Below are 20,291 nucleotides of genomic sequence, written 5' to 3' on the forward strand. Positions count from 1 at the left end.
GAAGACTTTTATGTCGACTGACTCTGGCCGCGGAAGCCTACGCAATTATACCTACCATCAGTTCTTACCAACAGAAATCTGGACTTATCTGTCCAGGCCACGGTTTTTAAGTCGTCTACGGCGCATTCGATATGGCCACATCTCCAGGAGAGACTCTGCAGGTGGCGTTGTGCTGTTAGCAAAGACTTTAGCGTTGGTTGTCTTCTGCCATATCCTATTAACGCCAAATTTAGGAGCACTGGCCTTACGGATACGTTTGTCGTACGTACCCTAGTGATTTCTACGGTTATTTCAAGCAGTTTTCTTGTCTGTTAGCACTGATATATCTACGTAAACGGCGCTGTCCTCGGTCGAGATAAAACCGAATTAGGCAGAAGATAGACGAAAAGCAACCCAGGAAAGAGGGCTTACAACGTTTCAAAAACTAGGTTTAAGTGTGTGTGCTATGAATTTGAAATTTGAGGCGCGTCTTTCTTACTGTCCCGCCCAGAAGACGTCGAAGGTGCTGCTCTGGCTCGAATGCTTAAAGAGGGCGCTTTTGACGGCGCGTGTGCAACAGGTAGCACCCCTCAGAGTTGACCTGGGGCGGCGCCGGACGCAAGGAAGTCAGTGGGCTAAACGCTAACCAATAACGGGAGCCCTGACCACGGGACAGCAGTCACGAAACCTCCGGCGCAGCAGGTGGTCAACGCAGGGCGTTGTCCGAGTTAGAGGCGGCGGCCGAGATTTCTGAAGTGGTGAAGTGTACTTGGAGGTACGGACAGCGGACAGGAAAGCACGGGATGCGGCGACAAGAAGGTGGGTCTCCGCCAGTAACCGTAATACCAAGGGCTGAAAAGTCATCGCCAAGTACCGGGCCAAATATGGGACATGCCGAAGGCACTGTCGGGGCTGCAGCAGTTGCAAAACTGGCAATAGATTCTGCACTAGACCCCCATTCGCATCAGTAGCAGGGGCTGCCAAGAGGTATGTGACCATGAGAGAAAGATGGAATAATGAACTACGGGATAACACTCTACGAGTCGTAGCATGGAATGTCAGAAGTTTTAACGTAATAGGAGATATAGAAAATCTGAAAAGGAAAATGCAGATACTTGTCTGATTACATTGGGTATCAGGAAAGTGAAATGTGAAGAAGATAAGGATTTGTGGTCCGACGAATATAGGGTGATCTTTCTTCTTTAGGGCCAGCAACATTATACATGTCACATAATGATACGATGAAAGATGCACCAGAATAGCTACTTATAACAAATAATCTTTATTCATGACGCGCTGTTTCGGCATATATCGCCATTGTCAATTACCTGAGAATGCAATCTTGGTGGGAACGTATGCAAATGTGAATGTCATCACGTCTAGATTCATGTGGCGTCCATATTACGTCGTTAGTGAAATGTCTAGTAACTGCCACAGTTTTGATGAGATAGTAAATGAGGTAAATGTATTGAAAATGCGTTAATTATGGTTTGAAAGTAGTCTGACAGTTCAACTCTTACGACGTTAGATGTTTACAAAGATTATGCAGATGAACAGCGATATTATTTTATTAATCAAATTACTTCACGTTCTCTTTGGTTGCTGTGTATATTGCTTCTGGTTTATCCATTATCGTGTTATAAAGTCTAAACTCTGTATGGCCGTTTACTGTTCCTTGTGAGTATTTTCTCGTGTTTATATAGATTTCCAATTCTTCAAGAAGGTACACTGCAAAAGCATTTGATATTCTGTGCAGAATCTGGAGTGTATTTTCGATTCCATTAGCAATGTGATTTTGATTTTTCAAATGAAGAAGCTCGACTGATTGTTCTCGCTGTCTCTAAATGTTTTCCTTATATCTGACGTTAAAATTTCTGTTTGGCCAATGTAAAAGCTATTACAGTTGCTATGTGTGAGTTTATGTATACCTAGGTTACCGTATTCGGATGTTCTAATAAAATTATAAATGCCAATTCCAGTCGTTCAGTGTCTCGCATGAACTGGCATTTATACATTCAGTGATTAATAGATTAGATAATCTACCACTAGAAAAACCAGCAAGTCAAAAAGAACTTAACACACTTCGTTATATAACCTGTACAAATGACTTTAACCCGAACATAATCAGAAAATTACATAACAAGTGTAGAACAGTAAAGCTCAGCACAGTACACAGCGAGATATGCCTAACTCGAGAAACATCACCTAAACAAAAAATAAGGTACGTACCAACAAATTTAAAGCACTTTTAAAGCCACAAATATTCAACAAGTCTTTAGAGCCAATAACAACCTTTCAATAAAATTACGTTCGCCACTATTAAAAGATCCGAATACGATGAACCAGGCATTTAGCATCTTATCGAAACAGTGACATATCAACTAATGACGTAATATGAACACCACATCATTCTAAGCGCGAGTATAACATAGGTACTTTAATATAAATGGCATTGACATTTATATACGGTATCACCAAAATTGTATTCGCAGAACCTGACAATGGGGATAAATGCTGAAATACTCTTCCGTGAATAAAGATCAGTTGCTATTATCATCTATTCTGGTGCATTTTCCTAATAATCATGAATATAGGGTAGTACCAACAGCAGCAGAAAATGGCAAACCGGGAGTACCGTTCGTTACAAATAGGAAAGAAAGTCAGACAATGAAACAGTTCAGTGATAGTTTGTTCTCCTCAGATTCGACAGCAAACAAAAGCCGACGACGATAGTCCACGTATAAATGGCAATGTCTCAAGCAGAAGCTGAAGAGAGTGAGAAAATGTATGAGGATATTGAAAGATTAATTTAGGGAGATGAAGATCTAATAATCATGGGAGACTGGAACGCCGTTCTTAGAAAAGGAATAGAAGAAAGAGTTACCGGGGAATATGGGCCAGGTATTTGCAAAGAGATAGAAGAAAATCTAATTGAGTTCAGCACTAAATATCTGATGGTGATAGCGAATACTGCCTGCAAGAATCGTATGAGGAGGACATATACTAGAAACAGACCGCAGCCGAATTACATCATGATCAGACGGAGATTCCAAAATCTGAAAGTGAGTTGAAAAGCGTACCCAGGAGCAGATATGCACTCAGATCACAATTTAGTAATGATGAAGAGTAGAACGACAGATGCATCAGTATGGAAGGAATTGGGATACTGAAGAACTGAGGGAATTTGAGACACATTTGAATATCGCTAAGGATTTGGATATTGCGATAAGGAATACCACAGTAGGCAGTTTAGTTATATAGTGAGCATCTCTACAAAATGTAAGCACGGATGTTAGACAAGGAAACGTAAGTAACAAGGAGGGTGGCTGCGAAGAAACGTTGCGTAACAGAAGAAATACTTCAGTTGATCAACGATAGAAGGAAGTACAAAAGTGTTCGGAAGAAAGACAGGAATACTGCAATATAAATCACTTATGAATTAAATACATAAGGAGTGCGGGGCAGGCAAAGCGAATAGGCTGCAGGAACGATGTGAGGAATCGAAAAAAAATGGTCGTTGGAGGACTGAAGCAGCATATAGAAGAGTCAAAACAACCTCGGGTGAAATTATAAGGAGTACGAATTCCACTGTTAAACACAGAGGATAGACCGTACAAATGGAAGGAGTAGATTGAAGGCCTCTATGAGGGGAGGATTGATCTGATGACACGAGAGATGAAATTGGAGCCGATGTGGAAGATACAGGGGATCTAGTAATCAGAATTAAAAGAGTTCAGGAAGACTTGTCATGAAATAGGGCAGAAGGGATAGATAACATTCCATCGGAATTTCTAAAATCGTTAAGGGGAAGCGACAACCAAACGACTATTCGCGTTAGTGAGTAGAATCTATGACACTGGGGAAGCGCAGATACGAGCGAGAACTAAGGCACAATCCTCGTGCATACAAGCAGCTGATAAGAGTAATGTACAGAAGAATGGAAAAGAAAATTGAGCATCTGTCAAATGATGAGCAGTTTGGCTTTAGTAAAGCACCAAAGAGGCCGTTCTTACGTTGCACTTGACAATGGGTGAAGACACGTTCATTGGATCTGTCGACTTCGAAATCCAAGAGGGAACAATACCAAAGCGCTAGGATTAAGAAAGGTGTGAGGTGGAGATGTAGTCTTTCGCCTTTACTGTTCAGTCTTTACATAGAAAGAGCAAAGACAGGAATAAAAGGAAGGTTCAAGAGTGGGATTAAAATTCACCCAGAAAGGACAATAATGGAACGATTCGCTGACGACATTGTTATCCACAGTGGAAATGAAGAATCGCAGGATCTGTTGAATAGTATGAACAGTCTAATGAGTACAGAATGTGGATCGAATGTAAACCATAAAAAGATAAAACTAAAAAGAAGTAGCAGATATGAGGATTGCGAGAAACTTAAGATTAAAATTGGTGATAACGAAGTAGAGAAACTAAGGAATTCTGCTACCTTGGAAGCAAAGTAACCCTTGACGGAGGGAGCAAGGAGGACATAAAAACAGACTAACACTGGCAAAAAAGGACATTCCTAGCCAAGAGAAATCTACTGGTATCAAACATTGGCCTTAATTTGAGGAAAAAGCTTCTGCAAATGTGCATTCGGAGATCAGAATTGTATGGTGGTGGCCGGCCGGAGAGGCCGAGCGGTTCTAGGCGCTACAGTCTGGAGCTGCATGACCGCTACGGTCGCAGGTTCGAATCCTGACTCGGGCATGGATGTATGTGTTGTCTTTAGGTTAGTTAGGTATAAGGAGTTCTAAGTTCTAGGGGACTGATGACCTCAGAAGTTAAGTCCCACAGTGCTCAGAGCCATTTGAACCATTTGTGTGGTGGTGAAACAAGGACAGTGGGGAAACTAGAACAGAAGAGAACCGAAGCATTTGAGATGTGGTGCTACAAAAGAATGTTACAAATTAGGTGGAGTGTTAAGATGAGGAGTGATTAAGTTCTCCGCATAATCGGCGGAGAAAGGAACACATGGAAAGCACTGACAAGAAGAAGTGACAGGATGGTCAGGGACCAACCTCCATGATATTAAACGTAAAAATGCTACAGAGAGTAAAAACTGTAGGAGAAGACAGAGATAAGAATACACCCAACAAATAATTGAGAATGTAGGTTACCAGTGCTACTCTGTGATGAAGGGATACGAGCAGGAGAGGAATTAGTGGCGGACCGCATTAGCCAATTAGAAAATTGAAGAAAAAGTCAGTAAATAAATATAAAAATTGAAATTAAAAAATGTGCACCAGTGTTTCGTTTAGTGGAGGGGATCCTTTGCAGCTCAAGTAACATTTCGATTTCTATAACGGACACATTTGTAGTTACAAGAAGTACACGGCACAACTTCGAGACACAAGGTGACCTCACCCATTCCAGGGATTGTTATGGCAGAGATGCTATGCAGTAGCTTGCTCCCTAATGGTATCGCTCAGAGCGAGATCATCGGGAAGAGGCTCCAGGACTCCAAAGTCGCTATGTTGGTCTCTTGTGTGTTCGGGCTGACACGTCATATTGGTAGTATCACTGTCTACTCTATAGAAATAGTCACTGAACGTTCTGTAAAATTGTTCTCTCCTCGAGGGTACCAACTTCAAATTATAATACGAATAACAGAGACGAAACGTATTAAAATGTGGCACTCCACACTATACTGCATCCTTAGAGATCATAAAAAGTACCGGGAATCACGGACAGATAAAAGCGTGATTTACTGTATGATGTGCTTCATTACACGACCTAGGTTTCAGCCTTCGGCCAATTTCAAATGTTACAAAGTCAGAAATCATCTGACTTTGGTCGTTTATATAAGCTTGATATTTCGTAACTCAAAGTGCCCTCCGCCACACACCGTTGGGTGGCTTGCGGAGTATCAATGTAGATGTAGATGAAAGTGAGAATGTTATCGTGATGTACCAACTGGCTGTCGGCTAGCATGAATTGTTAATAGGACAAGGCTGTGAAATAAACCGGATGACCGAACCACAGGTTAACACTTCGTTTCACTGTGTCTAAGTAGCAGTCAACATAAACAGAAGCAAAATGATCGTCAAAGATCGTCACAGAGACATCACTATCTGCTTCAAGTAGTCTATGTTATGTCGGCATACTACAGAGACATCACAGTCTGCAACATATATACAGCTGCTTGATAATCAACACCGGTTAAAAGGTTGTATGCATTATAACTGTGGTAAGGGAAGTTTAGTTACCATGTATTTTAGGCACTGATGACCTATGGGTTGAAGAATATATCGTTTGTTAGACTACTCTCATTGATGTGGAACGAGTTATTTTACATCAATATTGCACTTTCATGTAAATATGGCTAAATGCTGACCATTTACAAGTCTCTCTCTTTCTCTCTCTCTCTCTCTGTCTCTTTCTCCTTTTTACAAATGCGTTTTAGTAGTTCCTACCAATCTTTTAAATACCACTATAGTTCCTACCAATGTATTACATATTACATACATAAAAGTACTCCTACGGCACAGAAGGCGCTTTCATGGAGAAATTTTGCAATTTGTTTTCAAATTTAACTTTACTGATTTTATATCATTTGGTAAATAATCTAAAATTTTGGTGGCAGCATTTTACAGCCATTTTTATGCTAAAGTCCACCTCAGTGTGGAATAATGAACTTTGTTTTTTACCTTTTGATATTGTACATAATTCTTTTTTTGAGTATATTATCTACAATATATGTCATGAAAGAATACATATATTGTGCAAAGGTGGTCAGAATGTCAAAGTCCTTAAATATGTATGTGCCTACATGACGAACCTGGTTGGGAATCGCATATTATTCATGCAGCACGTTTTTGAGAAATGAAAAATGTTTACCCTAAAGATGGATTTAACCTAGAGCATTATTGCATGAGACATTATTAAATGATTATACGAAAAATATGTTAACTTAATGATTTATCTCTCCTCAAGATTCATTATTATCTTATGTACAAATGATTTACCTCTCCTCAGGATTTGTTATTATCTTATGCACAAATGTGGCTCAACTGTGTTGTTTTAGGAGTTCAAAAATATGATTTTCAGTTTAAATTCTGCTGTATGTGGATAACAATTTTTCAAGTATACACTCTAGTTGTTATGTCGTCACAGTGTGTTACATTTGTCACTGGCGTAGTACCTTTAGATGTACAAGATTCAATATGTTGTGCCTTTTTAAATTTGAAATTGAGATCATTTGCAGAACACCACTCAATAACACTTTTAAGCATGCTAGTTACCATTTCTTCTGTTACTGTAGGTATGTTTTGATTGATTACAACACAATCTTTAAGAAGAACTCATCCTGCCTGCTGTATGTTAGGTGATATATAGTTACATAATCTGTAACAAGAACTAATTCTACCTGCCACATGTTGGATGAAAGATAGTTCAGATATATGAGATACTGTGGGCCTGAGGTTGAACCTTGTGGAACCCTTCGTCTTCTCTCCTTAGTCAGAAGAATCTCTCCTGCTTACATTGGTTGAATTTTTAAGTTCAACTTTCTGCATTCATTTGGTTAGATATGACATTTTCCAATGTTTGTTTCCTTCCTTTATCTAGGAGGCTATCTGAATCACACAGTCAAATGTCTCGTGTAGATCACAGAAATACTATGTTGTTATTTATGGCTTGCAAAATTTGGTGAATGTATGTATGAATGGCATTCTTAGTTGTTCAGGTATTGTTAAATCCTGTGATTTACTGAAGATACTATTGTTGCTCAGGTAAGATATTATTCTACACTTATTTATTTATTTGGCGTATGGCATTTAAGTGCATTTCAGTATTGGATCATGTTATTCTACGTTACATAAAATTACATATATTCACAGACAAACATCTAGTCCTTGTATATATTCGATGGATTTTTGGGATGCCACGAGGAATTCTTCAAAGCCCCCATTGAACGCTCTAGCACTGCATTCTTCTGTGATGTGTTAGGTGGTCTGTTTAGGCGCGCCGCAGTCACATGCTGGCGAAGACAGCAGTCCCCATTTGAAGAGTGAGGCAGCACATCTTCCATGCCCAGTCCTTGCGCGGCTGATCAAACCCAGGAACTGCCTCGGTAATACAAGGCGTTAGGTGGCAAGTTGTTGGGGCATTCTGGAGCCATTCTCTTCTCCAAGAGTTGATGTCAGACCCAGTGAGGCTGTCGAGAGCAAGAGGAGGATGTCTTGAACGAAGCCTTTTGGTACTCAGATCAGGTATATCGATGTGTACCGGTAGTTCAGGGTTTGCTTCGATCTTGTTGTATTCCCTGACCAAGGCTGCTTCTCGTCGTATTTTTGGGGGTGGTATATGACTCAAAACAGGTATGTCAGGGGTAGACCTAACGGTTCCTGAAATTATGCGCATCGTATTGTTCAGTTCGACATCGATTTTTTTCACATGACTACTGTTTAGCCATACTGGTGCACAGTACTCCGCCGCCGAGTATACCAGGCTCAGTGCAGATGTCCTCAGAGTTGTTGCAGTTGATCCCCAGGTGGTTCCGCAGAGTTTATGGATGAGGTTGTTTCTTGTTATAACCTTGACAGCTGCTTTTGTAAGGTGTGATTTAAATGACAAGTTTCTGTCTGACGTGACGCCTAGGTACCTTGGCTCCTTGTTGTGGTTGAGGTGCGTGAGGTCAAGGTATACTTCCAGAGCTCTGTCGGCTTCTCTGTTATTGAGGTGGAAACAAGTTACTTCTGACTTCGTGGCGTTAAGCCTAAGCCTCCATTTACGGAAGTATGCTGCCAGGGCAGACAGATGGGATGACTCGGTTTCTTCCATTGTACCAAAATCGGTGTGCCTTGTTGCAATAGCCCAGTCATCAGCGTAGCCAAATTTCATAGAGGCTGTTTCTGGCATGTCAGCAATGTATAGGCTCAAAAGCAGTGGTGCTAGTACTTAGCCTTGAGGTAAGCCATTTTGAAGGAATTTCTGGCTACTGACTGTTTCCCATGAGGACCTGGAATCCTCTGTTACCACTCATGTTACCAATAAGCTTTGTCACTTTTTGACAGGGAATTAGTTTCATCAGTTTATAGAGTAGGCCTTGTCTCCAGACGGTATCATAGGCTGCTGACAAGTCAATGAAGGCCACAGATGTTTTTAATTTCTTTTGGAATCCTGCTTCAATATGTGTTGTAAGGGCCAGGACTTGGCCTGCACAGCTTCGGCTGGGCTCGAAAGCCAGCTTGTTCTACTGGGATGGCCGTGAGTATTGTCTGACCGATTCTGTTAAGTAGTACTCGTTCCAGAAGTTTGTACACCATGCTAAACAGTGCAATGGGCCGGTAGTTTTGCGGAAGGTTTCCCGGTTTACCTGGCTTTAGGAGGGCAATTATCTTGGCACGTTTAAGTTCTTGGGGTATGTTTCCTGCCTGCAATAGTGATGTGAAGAACTTTGCTAACCATATTTTGGTATATTTGCCAGACTCGATAAGAAACTCTGGGAGGATTCTACACTATACCACGTTATCAAAAATAGTGGAAAATGTGATAACTGTGAACTGGGTCGGTACATATGGACGTTTCCCGCATAACTTTTCTTACAGATCACTTGACAAGGGCGTATTTCAGTATCTCTTCAGAATGTTTAAGTTATCCTAAATATTAGTGTGTGTAGTTTCCATGTCGCGACCATGTTTCAGTCGAGAATGTAAACCGGGCAGCCGCGCCTTGTGGCCGAGCGGTCAGAGGCGCCATGTCACGGACTGCGCGGCTGGTCCCACCGGAGGTTCGAGTCCTCCATCGGGCATGGGTGTGTGTGTTGTCCTTAGCATAAGTTAGTTTAAGTAGTGTGTAAGTCTAGGGACCGATGACCTCAGCAGTTTGGTCCCTCAGAAATTCACACACACACAAACGGGGCAGGTGGGTGGGTGAGGTGTCGCTGCAGCAGGTGAAGCTAGTGTGTCCTCCACAGGATGCGACTGGCAACGCCGCTGGTGGTGCTCCTGTGCTGCACGGCGACCGCCGTAGGACAACAACAACAGAAGCAACAGCAACAGCAGGGGCAACAGAGCAGCGCGGCGAGGCAGCGCGCCCTCGCGGAAGTCTGGCTGTACGAGCGCTTCCGCGAGATCAGCACTCTGCTGCTGGCGCCTAGCAACCGAGCCAGGAACTTCGAGCGCGTCCGGCGGCTCAACGTAAGCATGGCGCAGCTGCGTGGTTCCTCTGTCTGCACGCTAAATATCGTATTTATTTAAGCCTGCTCACAGGGCTGCTAAGTGTAAGTACTGTTGACAGTTACACACGAATTATTTGTTTTGTGCTGCTACCGGACATACGAATTATTTCGTTTAATTGAATCCGTTTCTGTACTCTTCGACCGTGTTTTGCTCATCATCGGACGTTCTATGCAGCCGACAAGTGAAACCACATTCACTAAAACAATCTCACATTAACTATTTGATAATTTTCAATGTGTGTGTAATCTTGACGTTGTCGCATTTTAGTGGAAAACGGGAAGGAGCACGCCCACAGTGGTTTGGTTTTGCAGTTAAACATGCCCGTAACATATCGCAGTCGATTAAATTAAGGCAAAATAAATAATGAGACTGGTACCATTTCAAAACAAGTAATTTACTGTATATTATTTTGCATTATCTCTTGATAATGCAATGATACCGGGAAAGCAACAAATCGAAAAAAAAAAGAGATTGCGAAAGCCTAAAGAGGATCGACGATTGTTACAGGAACTGTCAGTTGACCATTAGTTTCAAAACATGCAATGTATTACAAATAAATATGTGGGGAGGTAATTTTTCCTTTTGTCTGTTTTTCGGCTCACACCTCTGATTCGTTACTGGTTACAAACAGCTCGTAAAGAAATGCTCTCCTCTTGTGATGCCGCACCCTCCATAGACGACGAATTATCATCTACATCTACATGGGTACTCTGCAAATCACATTCAAGTGTCTAGCAGAGGGTTCATCGAACCACCTTCACAATCCTCTATTATTCCAATCTCGTATAGCGCGCGGAGAGAATAAACACCTATATCTTTCCGTACGAGCTCTGATTTCCCTTATGTTATCATGGTGATCGCTCCTCCCTACGTAGGTCGGTGTCAACAAAATATTTTCGCATTCGGAGGAGAAAGCTGGTGATTGGAATTTCGTGATAAGATTCCGCCGCAAGGAAAACAGCCTTTCTTTAAATAATTTCCAGGCTAAATCCTGTATTATTTCTGTGATACTCTCTCCCACATTTCGCGATAATACAAAACGTGCTGCCTTTCTTTGAAGCTTCTCGATGTACTCCGTCAGTCCTATCTGTTAAGGGTCCCACACCGAGCAGCAGTATTCTAAAAGAGGACGGACAAGCGTAGTGTAGGCAGTCTAATTAGTAGGTCTATTACATTTCCTAAGTGTCCTGCCAATAAAACGCAGTCTTTGGTTACCCTTCCCCGCAATATTTTCTATGGGATCTTTCCAATTTAAGTTGTTCGTAATTGTAATACCTAGGTATTTAGCTGAATTTACGGCTTATAGATTAGACTGATTTATCGTGTAACCGACGTTTAACGAGTTTCTTTTAGCACTCATGTGGATGACCTACCACTTTTCGTTATTTTGGGTCAATTGTCACTTTTCGCAAAATTCAGATATCTTTTCTAAATCGTTTTGCAGTTTGTTTTGATCTTCTGATGACTTATTAGTCGGCAAACGACAGCGTCATCTGCAAAAAACCGAAGACGGCTGCTCAGATTGTCTCCAAAATTGTTTATATAGATAAGGAACAGCAAAGCGCCTATAACACTACCTTGGAGAACGCCAGAAATCATTTCTGTTTTACTCGCTGACCTTTCGTCAATTACTACGGACTGCGACCTCTCTGACAGGAAATCACAAATCCAGTAGCATAACTGAGACGATATTCCATAAGCACGCAATTTCACTACGAGCCGCTTGTGTGGTACAGTGTCCAAAGCGTTCCGGAAATCCAGAAATACGGAATCGATCTGAAATCCCTAGTCAATGGAACTCCACACTTCATGTGAATAAAGAGATAGTTGTGTTTCACAGGAACGATGTTTTCTAAACTCATGTTGACTGTGTGTCAATAGGCCGTCTTCTTCGAGGTAATCGCCAGGTCAGAATGAGAATAACTATCAAAAAGCCTTTGGTGCTAGAAATGTATTTGTTAAATTTGACTAAGTTGACCAGTCGGCAGCATCGCCGTAGTTGTAACGCCGATTCCCGTTGTATGACCGAAGTTAAGCATTGTCGAACTTGGCTGGCACGTAGATGGCTGACTGTCTGGGTCTGCCGTGCGGTGTTCGCAAGCGGGGTCCACTCAGTCCTTGTAAGAGCAATTGAGGAGCTACTTGACTGAGAAGTATATATTCCATTCTCTGTCTTCTCTTAAAATTTTTGCCCTCTACTGCTCTCCGTAACACAGTGGATGATATACTCCATTTTCTGCCTCCTCCTAGACTTTTTGCCCTCCAACGTTCCCCTCCTCTGCCATTCCCAAGAGTTTTGCCCTCTACTACTCCCTGTGGCACGGTGGAAGGTATATTCCTTTCTCTACATTCCCCTAGAATTTTTGTCCTCTACTGCTTCCCGTAACACAATTCTATGCCCTATTTGTGTTACTACGGTTCTTATAATCGCCTTGTTTCTTTCTTCATGCATTATTTTGCTCCCTAGATTGCAGTAGGGCTTTACAACATATACTGTATTCGAACATTATGAAGCACCTCGAAGAAAACGATTCATTGACATATAGTCAGCACGGATTCAGAAAATATCGTTCTTGTGAAACACAACTAGCTCTTTATACTCATGAAGTAATAGGTGCTATCGACAGGGAATGTCAAATTGATTCGATATTTTTAGATTTCCAGAAGGCTTTCGACACCGTTCCTCACTAGCGTCTTCTAACCGCTCTGCGTGCCTACGGAGTATCGCCTCAGTTGTGCGACTGGATCCGTGATTTCCTGTCAGAAAGGTCGCAGTTCGCAGTAATAGACGGAAAGTCATCGAGTAAAACAGAAGTAATATCTGGCGTTCCCCAAGGAAGTGTTATAGACCCTCTATTGTTCCTGATCTATATTAACGGCATAGGGGACAATCTGAGTAGCCGTCCGAAAACAACATTTTCGTCAGAACGACAGATTCAAGATATATGAAAGTCAAAATGTCTTTCGCTGAAATTAAAGCAAACCCGTCAATAATAAATGATGACGATTTCAGGGGAGAGAAATGACGAGTACATCAAAGCTTTCTACAAGACGGAGGAACCATCTGTTGATGTTACGGGAAAACGGCATAGGGTATCCAGTATTACAGTCGGGGCACAAAAAGAGTTTGTATTTAAACTAGCCAGAAGGTACAGAAAACATTCCTTCGAAATTTGTAAAACATTCCTTCGAAAGTTTTAAAAATGAGAGAATGCTCCTCCTCGCAGAACATAATTAGAAAAGGTTAATATATCAGTAAACTTGAAAAGTATGATAAGATCCAACAGTTAGCATAATTTATCAAATGTTCTAGTGCCTAGGTAATAATAGGAAGAGGAAGTTGGTTGAATCCGGAAATGAACATCAACTGAATCCTAAATTCAGTCTGGAGTACTTACTGTAAAGGTAGGTTAGATGCCAACGGTGACGGCGTATTTATTGGAGCAAGAAGTTATTATCGTATCTCGTAAGGTTTTACGGATTCTGATTGCGAATTAATGTGGGTGAAGTTAAGCATGACAGCTGGATGAAGGATGGTAATCGAATCCTTTTACTGATCGTCCGCATCAGGAGCTGCAGTGCTATGGTACTTCTGAGGGGACTTACCGAATTACCTGTATTAGTTTTCTGATCATTCCGTGCAGGAAGTAGTGCTCTGAATGTCTGCTTCCATTATCTTTTATTGCCGGTTTTTACCCTGGTACTTTTGGTACGAATTAGACATAGACAACCCTCTCCTCTGTGCTGTAGTATGGGTTGCCGGCCCTCAGGGGCTACCATATCTCTGGCGTAACAGAATCAGTTAATGTAGAGGAGGTATCAGTGACCATAATGTTATGATAGCGTCAATGAATATGTGTCTGAATACGAGTCTGAATACGGGTCTGAATATTGGTGCTTAGGAGAGTGACAGTATACATATTGCTGAGGAATTGTGTAGTCAACATGAAATATTCAGTACAAGGGACGAAACTGTGGAGCACAACTGGAAAAAATATCAAAAGCAACCATCAATATGCCTTAGAAAAGTATCAGTACAACGAAAAACCAATACAAAGTTGCAATTTTCACTTTTTTTTATTCATTCGTTGACTAGTTTCTAGCCGAGACCCAGTTTTAGAACATCGTACCATCGTCAAAAATAGTGTTTCCGAAAACGTGAAAACCGGATCAAAAATGTGCAACGAACAATTACAGCGCATACAGATAACAGTATATTCTTGACATGTTTTCACATTTTCGGAAATACCATTTTGACTATGTGTATGGTGATTTGATTTGAAAGCGGATCTCGGCCCGAAACTAGTAATCGAGCGAATAAAAAAAGTGAAAATCGCCACTACGGACTGGTTTTTCATTTCACTGACTAACAGAAACTGCCGATCCACAGCTACTCCAGCATGCTGGAAGTTCGTTAGAAAATTATGTTGCGTGCAAGGAATGGGAAAGACCCACAGTGGTTTAACAGTCGTATTAGAAAACTGCTCCGTAAACAAAGAGAAATTCATAACACATTTAAGAGAACTCAAAACGTAGGTGACAAGTAAAAGCTGAACGAAGAGAAAATGAGCGTAAGGAGATTCAATGTGAGACGCGTTCAATGACTTTGAAAGTAAAATTGTGACAACGGATCTGACTAAAGATCCTGAGAGGTTTTGATCTTACGTAAATTTAGTAAGCGGTTCGAAATTATTTACTCACATAGTGACCATACTTACGCTGAAACAGAAAGCGACAGAAGGAAGGCCGAAATACTGGATTGGGGGTTCCGAAATTGTTTCAGCGCTGAAGATCGTAGTACTGTCACTCTTTACAATCATCGTACGAATGCGGAAATGGCAGATTTGGTCCCGGAATAGAAAAGCATGTACAGTCGCTTAATAGTGGAGAGGCATATGTACCAGATTATCCGAAAGAAATTGCTGCCCTTCTAGAAGTAGTCTCTACTATGCCTATAGAGCAGTGAGGGGAGCTAAGCGACTTTATGTGGAATGACCACATGAAACATATGGTGAGAAAAGTAGATGCCAAACTGAGACTCATAGAAAAATCTTAAGGAAATATAACTTATCTATGAAAGAAGTAACTTACAATTGCTCAACCGATTCTTGTATATTGCCTTTTAGTCGGGGACCGTTATCATGTGGAATTTATAGAAGAGACACAGAGATGATCCAACTAAGACCGGGGTGTTTAGTCACGGGATCGGTTAGTCAGCACGAGAGTGTTACGGCGATGGTCAACAATTTCAAAAGGCAGACACCACAAGAGAGGTATAATGTATTTGAATGTTTCATGGAAATCGTCTTACGTGGTTAATTATATCATTTTATGCTCATAATATTCTTTTTTCCCTCTCGAATTCCATTATTCCTTTATAAAAACGAAAATGAAATTGAAATAATTTGAAAGCCCACTAAAACGCTCCATTCGACCCATGTGATGTCTATAACGTTGCTTGCTGCTCCTGCTGTTATAAAGCTAATTAACAGTGAGGATGGCAAATTAAACACCTTCCAGCCGTCAAATTTCCAACCTTATTTTCTTTGGCAACCAGTTTCAGCGTTTTACTACGCCATCTTCAGGCCCCTGACCGACGTGTAAGAAGAATCTACCTCGGTTGTGATCAGAACAGCGGCCAGCAATACTGGTATTAGTAGATATTTGGTACAGTGATCACTTCAATCATCACCTGCCGACTGATCACACACGTCGGTCAGGGCCCTGAAAATGCCATAGTAAAATGCTGAAACTGGTTGCTAAATAAAATAAGATTGGAAATTTGATGGTTGAAAGGTGTGACATCCTTTTTGAAAGGTGTGACATCCTGTATAGAGCAGCCGACTCCCGCAACCATCACTAGAAAGATGGACTAATGATACAATTAACAGTGATGTCTTGTTTTGGAGTTAACATTTCGGAAAATGGATTACAAATTTTGTGTAGTACTACATTGTACAAATATATCCACAAAAACTCTTGAAAATTGTTTTTGAATGTTCCAAAGAACGAGAAGGTGCGCTAAAAGAGGTTGCACTGTACCGACAAAATAGCACCACGTCGATGCCCAAGTTCCCTTACTTGATTAAAAATGTCTTGCAAGCTGAAGCTGACATTAATTTACCTCCGAGATACGCCTTCCCACCATTATAAAGAAGGATAGTGTCAATCAACGAACTTAAACTCTTCGTAAAAATTATCGTTACAGGCGCATCGTTGCGAATCTCGGTTGCTAGAGTGATGGACAATCGAATATTTTAAGATGCTATCCATAGATAGCTGGTTCTAATCCAGCTTGCAACAATATTTTAACTTATTTGTTATAAAAATCAACAGTCCTTTTGTATGGAAACCAAATTACAATTACAAAACTTCACCAGAGTGATTAGAAACAGAGTATTATTGTGTTTTCCTTGGCGTTTACATGCGCTTACGTTTGCAGTAACTGTACACACACGTCATGTTCAGAAAGATATTTTCTAGTTAATACGGCCACCCGCATTTTACTTTATGAGAAACAATTTTATCTTCGTACTATCCAGTTAGAATCCTTATTGTTGAAGCTTTTGATATTTCATCATCTTACATAAGATGATGTTAAGTCTGCTTCAGACCCTGATTTTAGTCTACACGCACAAACATCGGAGGCCTTAACGTTTGTGTTACCTGCATGTCGTACATGCCTTGTATCTCTCCGCATACAAACCCTCATTGTTCTACACCTCGCTGTACTGTGGGAGTATGATATCTTCACTACTAGCAATACTTTCCAAGCAAGTAAGCTAAGTAAATGCACTTAAACCGAGGTGTCCATTTCTCAGAGTAAGATAATTTTGAAGCTATGTATAATACATTCCACCACTGAAACTACAGCTAAATGAGTTCTTGCTAACGCTATTTTCGTATTTCGTGTAAAATTTTTACAAAATATATGAGTATATCCCTTCCACGATTGGAACCTGTTTCCTGTTCATCCGAAGTTACATATTCTGTCCGTTGCGCCACGGAGTCCGTGGTATAGGCGGTACATCGGCTAAGTACCTTTTATAGCTGACATCAGTTCTAAGATTTGACAAGAATAATTTAATTGCGCTTTCGGTCGTAGTTCATGACTGATAGTCGACAATCTAGATATAAGATACGATTCTATTTGCAATAGTTCTACAATTCCTTAGTTTTGAATGAGTTTAATAATGCTGCAGGGAGTACGGAAAAGAATGTCTGTCCTTGCACATATCGCCGCTCGAAATGAGGGAGCATAAACGCGTACTTTCGTAAGGTTTCTACTATCAGCGCTCACAAAATTCCTTTCTATTGTTACTTAAAATTTGTAAATGCGTTTTCCATCACCAAATTGGTAAACTATTTGCAGAAAAAGTACGTAAAAACTTAGTAACTTCGGCTAACATTCCTATAACATACGTATAGCTTCGTCTTACTTCTAGTCTGCGACGTCATCAGAGCTTCAGCCAATAATAGAACGTTTTCTATCACGCGACCAAGTCTTGATATTTAATGATTTTTAAGCTTTAATTATATAAAGTAACATACATTTAGTGAGAATATTGCTCGTAAATGCGATCTGAATGTTATAATCACTCAGAAGACCAACAATCCGAATCCCATTTTTAACACAGGAAAATAGACTATTGTTCATCACACCGAGGTTTAGTACTGAAATTTAGAGGGAATACTTTCCGGTAAGAGTCAGACAAGGTATTAATTCTTCCAACATACGTCTCGCGAAATGATCGTAACGAGGGAAATGGAGGAACTTGAGCTAATACGTAAGTTTACCAACAGTCAGTCTTCCCAGACGCCATGCGCGAATGGGACAGGGAAGGAAGATCAGTTAGTGATACTAAAAGTACGCTTCGTCACACACCGTCAGGCATCTTGCGGAGCTCTGATGTACATGTATCTTTAAATCTAGCGATTGTTCAAAATTAGCGTACAGAACCTACGCGACAGGAAACATACCGTTTGATTTCGAGAGAAATGTTTCTGTAGCAGCCGACGCGCCTAGTGTTTATGTAACTGAAACGCGCTTGCAGCTGTGCAAGTAGCAGAGAGTGTAGGCGAAGCAAGAAACGCTCATTGTGTCAAGATTTCCTGTACGACTAAATGGAAGCGCAGATGCTTGAATTTTACTTACTACAGACGGCGGTGGCGTAAGAATGTTTTTTCGTATATTAAAGCTACTTGAAAATCAATTTTACATATCTTTTTAAGAAATTTTGTGTTATTAAATCTCTACCTGTACTTTTTAGTTTAGTGACTAACTAAGTCCTTTTCAGCAATCTACAGCAGAATTCCGATTGCATACTCAGACAATCTGATGTATGGGTTTCATTCGAGTGGGCCATTATGATAAATTTTATTTTATAGGTACGGATCCAATATTCCGCACAAGTGCATTTTCGTAAACGCATCGTACTTAAACTGACGGTACAGTTCTACAAGAGACAATTTCTACCATCTGCATCTACATCTACAAGGCTACTCTGCAGATCACACTTGAGTGCCTGGCAGAGGGTTCATCGAACCACCTTCGCAGTAATTCTGTATTATTTCACTCTCGAACAGCGCACAGAGAAAATGAACACGTATATCTTTCCGTGCGAGCTCTGATTTTCCATATTTTATTATGATGATCGTTTCTTCCTAAGTAGGTCGCCGCATCGAGAAACGTCTGTTTTAATTATGTCTACCCCAAATCCTGTATCATGTCCATGACACTCTCCCCCCTATCTCTCAATAAAGAAAACGTGGTGCCCTTCTTAGAACTTTCTCGATGTACTCCGTTAATCCTATCTGGTAAGGATTCCATACCGCGCAGCAGTACTCAAAAAGAGGACGGATAAGTGTATTCTAGGCAGTCTAGTAGATCTGCTGCATCTTCTAAGTGTTCTGCCAATACATTGCAGTATTTGGTTCGGCTTCCCCACATCAATTTCTATGTGTTATTCTCAATTTAAGTTAGTCGTAATTGTAATTTCCAGGTATTTAGTTGAATTTACGGCCTTTACATTTGATTTATTTATATTGTAATCGTAGTTTAATAGTTTCCTTTTGGTACTCATGTAGATGAATCCACACTTTTCATTATCTAGGGTGAACTGCCAATTTTCGAACCTTATGGATATCTTTTCTAAATAGTTTTGCTATTTATTTTAATCTTCTGACGACTTTCCTAGTCGATAAACGACAGCATCATAAGCAAACATTCTAAGACGGCGACTCGGGTTGCTTCCTAAATCGTTTTTATAGATAAGGAACAGCAGAGGGGAGCGCCAGAAATCACTTCTATTTTGTTTGATGACTTCCCGTCAGCTACTACGAACCGTGAGCTCTCTTTCAGGAAATCACAAAGCTAGCCGCATAACTGGGACAATATTCCATAAGAACGCAATTTGGTTACAAGCCGCTTGTGAGGTACGGTCTAAAAAGCTTTCTGGAAATCTGTTGCAACAAAATGGAGATATATTCTTTCGGAGCACTTTCTCACTATGGAAATTAACAGTCGCCTAATTTTTAGAAAATTATTCAGTTTACTCTTTGAGGTCATTATTACTCCTTTTTACTTAGTTTACAGTTGTCAGCTACGGAAGTCAAAGGCTATAAGGTAGATCCTTATGTTCCCTATGTGAAAATTGCACGTAAAAAAGCGACACGTCAACGCTAATCTCTAAATTACAGCTACGTTATACCGTCATGCTAACATAGTATGCAGTCTGCGTGCTGTTTTTAGTTAAGACGCGAACGTTAACTCTTGTGCTAGATTTGTGGCGTGATTCCATCATATTCGAGTTGGTCCTAATTCCAGGTACGGTGAAAACATAGATTTCCACTCGTATTTAAATATGTAACTAGAAAAGCAACTAGAAAACCAGTTTTATTTTACAGACCATTTGACTTGTGCCTCTAAGAACAATAACTTATCTTACCAGTCTCTCGTTGCTTGAAATTATACTAGTTGGTTTGCATCATGTTATTTCATTTCATACTAGAAACCAGTTGCGAAAATTTCACCAAGATGTGATTGAGATAGTTAGTCCACTCTAGAGTTGTCTTTCTTTCACTTTTATTTTTTAAAAACCTATTCATGATTCCTACTTCATGTAAAACATGAAAC

General features: G+C 40.6%; 1 protein-coding gene across 1 annotated transcript in view; it reads left to right on the forward strand.

The window, feature by feature from the left end:
- Positions 1-20,291, forward strand: part of LOC124549418 (phospholipase B1, membrane-associated-like) — a 126,741-nt gene that overhangs the window by 37,577 nt on the left and 68,873 nt on the right. Inside the window, exon 2 of the mRNA XM_047125243.1 lies at positions 9,892-10,114. Coding sequence (XP_046981199.1) covers positions 9,893-10,114 — 222 coding nt within the window. The 5' untranslated portion in view covers position 9,892. The remainder of the gene's footprint in view (positions 1-9,891; positions 10,115-20,291) is intronic.

The sequence above is a fragment of the Schistocerca americana genome, chromosome 1 (genome assembly GCF_021461395.2).
Source record: "Schistocerca americana isolate TAMUIC-IGC-003095 chromosome 1, iqSchAmer2.1, whole genome shotgun sequence".
Taxonomy (NCBI): Eukaryota; Metazoa; Arthropoda; class Insecta; order Orthoptera; family Acrididae; genus Schistocerca; species Schistocerca americana.